At 32.0% G+C, this 4,629-nt stretch overlaps 1 protein-coding gene across 1 annotated transcript; it reads right to left on the bottom strand.

The window, feature by feature from the left end:
* Nucleotides 1-1,520: 1,520 nt before the first annotated feature.
* On the bottom strand, nucleotides 1,521-2,365 carry LOC127795418 (protein NDR1-like). The gene has a single exon (XM_052327079.1). It carries the CDS (start codon nucleotides 2,273-2,275, stop codon nucleotides 1,694-1,696), a length of 582 nt encoding a protein of 193 aa, XP_052183039.1. The 5' UTR covers nucleotides 2,276-2,365; the 3' UTR covers nucleotides 1,521-1,693.
* Nucleotides 2,366-4,629: the final 2,264 nt, after the last annotated feature.

The raw sequence follows: 4,629 nt of genomic DNA on the forward strand, positions 1-4,629 counted from the left end.
TCTCCTAAGATCTCAATCATTCTTAGGATTCCACTAAACCAATCAACACCAAGGTTTTCCCTTAACTTACCTTAGAAATTACACATAAACACTTAGGTTTTCAACGGATCTAAGAAATCGAAACAAACCACACAATAATTTAACGATTACAAATATCGTCCTCACAAGAACACAAGTAAACCACAAAATCAATATATTACAAGGCAATGGTAAAATAAATAATCAGTTATACCCTCAATTGATGGAGATGAAAACAAATCTCTTTTCAACACTTCCACTTCTAACTACATTGGGCTCGATGTTGATTGAGCAATAGGGCACACCAGCATTTCGGATCTTGAATGAAATAGTAAGGGCTTTGAAAACTTTAGTTTACAGCTCTTGGAATGCTTTGATTGTGATTAGTGAACCTTCAATCTGTGTTTAAGGCGTTTATATACTCCTTAAGGCAACTTGCTTTCTTTTTAAATTTTTTTGCCCGTTAGACTCGAATAGTCAAAAATCTTTAGTCGATTATTATTGAATCTTTAGTCGACTAATATAAATCAATAGTCGACTTACCTGCATCTTTAGTAGACTAATGAAAAACCCTTCTCGGCCCAATCAACTAATGTTGCAAGAGAGAGAACATTTATGTAGAGATGCTCTCTACTTAGTCGACTAATGCCATGTGGTTAGTTGACTAATGATTAAAAATACTGAAAATGAATTTTCTCTATTAGAACATATTTGCGAAATGATTTGAATAAATAAATATATATTCTACACCCCACTTAGATCGAGCATATTTATTGGTTTAAGTTAAGAATCTCTAGTTCTTATTTTCCAATCACTTAACAAACATTAAGTGCGCCCTCCATTATCATTATCATTTTCGAGGGAGAATGATAAAAAAATAGATATAATAATACAAAATAAAAATGAGAGAATGGTATTTTGAAAAAAAATAAAAAATAAAATTATTAAAAAAAATACATGAATAAAAAATATAAGGAATTTTTTATAAATATAATTTTTAATATAAAAAATTATAAAAAAATAGTTATTTGATATAAAAATAAACATAAATTTCATAATGTATTCAAATAAATATAAAGATAAGTTCTATGATCCATAAATCATGACTTATTAATTAAAAATAAATAATAAATTTTAAGAAAGTAAATAATCATACATAATATAATTATAAAAGTTCCTCCTAGTTAGAGATGAAAGAAGGAAGGAAGACGGCGGTGGCAAGACTTTCGTTTTAGGTTTTTGAAAAATGAAGAAGGAAAAAAAGATTCAATTTATGTTTAAAAATTTTGAGTTAGAGATAAAAAAATATATATATATATTTCTAATTTGCAAGTTAGAGACGGAAATTTTTTTCATCTCTATCATCTTCGTAGATGAAAATGTATTTTCAAATCGGAAACGAGTTTTTAATATTTTTTAATATTATAAAATGACTTAAAATATTTTTAAAATTATAAAAACGATTCAATTTTTTTTTTTTTTTGATATTTTTCTACGTTTTAGTACCAGAAGTGTTAAAGAGACCCCATAATCGCACCCCCAAAGTGTTTCTATACATCATAGAGACTTAGTGCAGCCGAACTTTCAAAGCACGCCCATAATTTTGAACCGGTTACAATGACCTTTTTAGCAAGCACATTTCAGACACAAATCAAAAATAATTTTCATTTCATCCCTAATTGATGAATTTCTGAATCAGCCGTGTGTTCCTCTGCCCTTGCATCTTCCCCCGGGGATCAACCACCACAAATGCTTCAAAATCCATCCGATGATGCCTCGTCTTCCACCATATTATCTTGAATCGAACTGCAGCCTCCAGGCGCATCCTCAGATCCAAAACCCGGCCGGCATCTCCCCTCCAAAGCTGCTTCTGATCGGCACCGGTCGTCACATTGCAAGAGAGGCTGCTCTTGTGGCCTTGGTAGAAGCCCGGAACAGCCTGCTTACCGATGGAATCGCCGCCGCGATGGAACAACGAGATATTCATGTCACTGTAGAATACGGCAATTCCTTTGTTAGGATTCGAGACTTGGAGAATAAGAATTAGAGAAGTGTTTTGGATGATACCCTCGTAATTGGAAGAATTGCCAGTACTGGTGTTCAAGGTTGGAATGTAGAGATCTACAATGGTGAATTTGGGTTTTTTGGGAATTAGGCTTAGCCATATCACCACTGCGATCATTCCCAGGACCAAAGCGACTTGGAAGGACCACCAGCAGATGGCTAAGGATGGTTTTGAGATCCTTCTGGATTTCATCTTTAACGAAACACTAAAGAAGTTGGCTGGGCATTGTTGGGTTTCGTGAAGCTAGCTGGAGGTAGTTTTGGATGTGGAGAGGCATTCGTGGGTTGATTTTTATAGGGGGAGGAGGCTGCATAATTGTGCCTTTCGGGGTTCCAGAAGACTTAGCTTTAATTCTAACAAATTTATCAGCAAAACCCATCGCCTAATCATATTTTATATATATCTTTAACTAAAGCTCAAACTCGCTTTACAAATGCTATCTTAGCGATGCTTTTTTTCGCCTTTCACCACTGCGGTTTCTTAATATAAAAAAGGTAACTTATGGTTGTATAAATCGATTCCTAAAAGCATGACGAGAGAACACGTTAGGCCTAAAATGGGACAACTGACGTTTAGGGGACTTGAACATGGAACTTCTAGGGAAAATATTAGGGTAAATCATACCAAAAATCACTAAACTTTAGTGTATTTTTTATTTTGGTCACTAAATTATAATTCTTTTCAATATGATTACAGAAGTTTAAAAAATTTTGCAATGTAGTTACATATAAGATTTTCCATCCACTTTATAGCCGAAATGGGTGACGTGACACTAATATGACAAATAATAAAAATATTGTGTAATAATATTTTAATATAATATTATTATATATTGACACATGTCACATTCTGATTGGTTGTCATTACACAATAATTTTTATTATTTGTCACATTAACCAGAAAATTTTATATGTGATCACATTGCAAAACTTTTTAAACTTCTGTTATCATATTAAAAAGAATTAAAATTTAGTGACCAAAATAAAAAACACACTAAAGTTTAGTGATCTTTGGTGTGATTTACCCGAAAATATTACATCTAGCCATCCAAACTACCATCTCAATGCTTTATGTTATTTTACTTTGTTTATACTATTTTCTTTTGTATATGTGATTGAAAATGGCACAATGAGTTGCCATGTAAATGAATTTCATTTTGAATGCTCAACGTCACACTACTATTAATAATCGGTAATGCTCTCACTATATATTATTAATAAGCTTATTCTACTCGTTTCCATACTTCACTCAATCTCCCAAACACCCAGCAAGGAACTAATATTTTCAACGTGTAAAATTCTTAAGTATTGTTTGATTGCAATTTAATTACCAAATGATTTTTCTCACAATAAAAAAAAAAGAACAAGAAATTAATAATAATACTCCTGGGTTTAGGGGTATCCAAGATTGCTTACGCAAGAAGTGATGGATGATTCACAATAGAAAATGGGAACCGTCTTTGCTGGAAATTGGGCCTTTCTTGCTGCTTCCTCGTTAAGAAAGAGGAAAAGCGACGACCTTAATGCTTTTGCATGCTGGAAAAACCAGTGGAGAAAAGTGCTTTCTTTTGCAACCAGAAGAATTAATATAATATGCTTCCAGATGTATTTTATTTATGGTTTTATTATTTTTAACATAGAATTATTATATTTTGCATGGCATTCTCAATAATTATGTGCAGTAGAGTTATTCTCATCAAACTTGAGTTTAATTAAATTTAATGAGAATAACTCTACATAAGATTTATGCAGAGTTATTGCGAGTATTGCATAATTTCATACTCAATAGCACTTTCCTTTTAGTTTTATTTATCCCAACATATATTGCATACCCCATCTATGATTGTGTAGGATTTAAAAGATTTGGGTTTGACCAAAGACCAAAAAAGGAAAAAAAATTATGATTTTGGCCACTGGCCCACTTCACATATTTCTGGTCCGAACTAGAATTAGATTTACTGCCTCCAGGAAGGAGTTGAGAATGAAGGGTTGACATCTGTTTTCGTACTTCAAAAACAAAAACACCTTTTGCGTTTGTATTTTTGTTTTCAATTCCATAGTACTTTTGAATTTGAAAAGGAGTAGACGAATAGATGATTGGGTTTTAGTGTTTGAACTTTTTTGTTGTTAGAACCAAGAGCATTAGTAGAATCCAACTAAACGCAATTTAGAAGTAGATTAGAATTGACCAGAATCAAGTGTAATTTCCTACCATAGGTATGCATATTTTAGTTTGTCGATCTAAAATTTAAATTTAACTCGACTTGGGATTTATTAACAATTTGAAGAGATATATTTTTGTGGCTCATTTTCAAATCAAAACATATATATATATATATATATAAATTAATATTTTTTGTATATATCTATAGATGAGTGTTATGTCTATAAATAGGTATCCAACATCCTAAAATTATAAGCAACTTTCAATCTTAGTTGTTAAATTTTGTAGCCCTCCATCATCACTACTGTCTGCCACCTCCTTGCAGTCACCATTGATAGCATAAAAAAGGATGATGTATGTTCATCTTTTTCGATTGTCGCCTT

This window comes from Diospyros lotus, chromosome 2 (genome assembly GCF_014633365.1).
Source record: "Diospyros lotus cultivar Yz01 chromosome 2, ASM1463336v1, whole genome shotgun sequence".
NCBI lineage: Eukaryota > Viridiplantae > Streptophyta > Magnoliopsida > Ericales > Ebenaceae > Diospyros > Diospyros lotus.

Excerpts from the sequence above, each read along its gene's own strand:
- LOC127795418 (XM_052327079.1), bottom strand. The coding sequence starts at position 2,275 with ATGAAATCCAGAAGGATCTCAAAACCATCCTTAGCCATCTGCTGGTGG.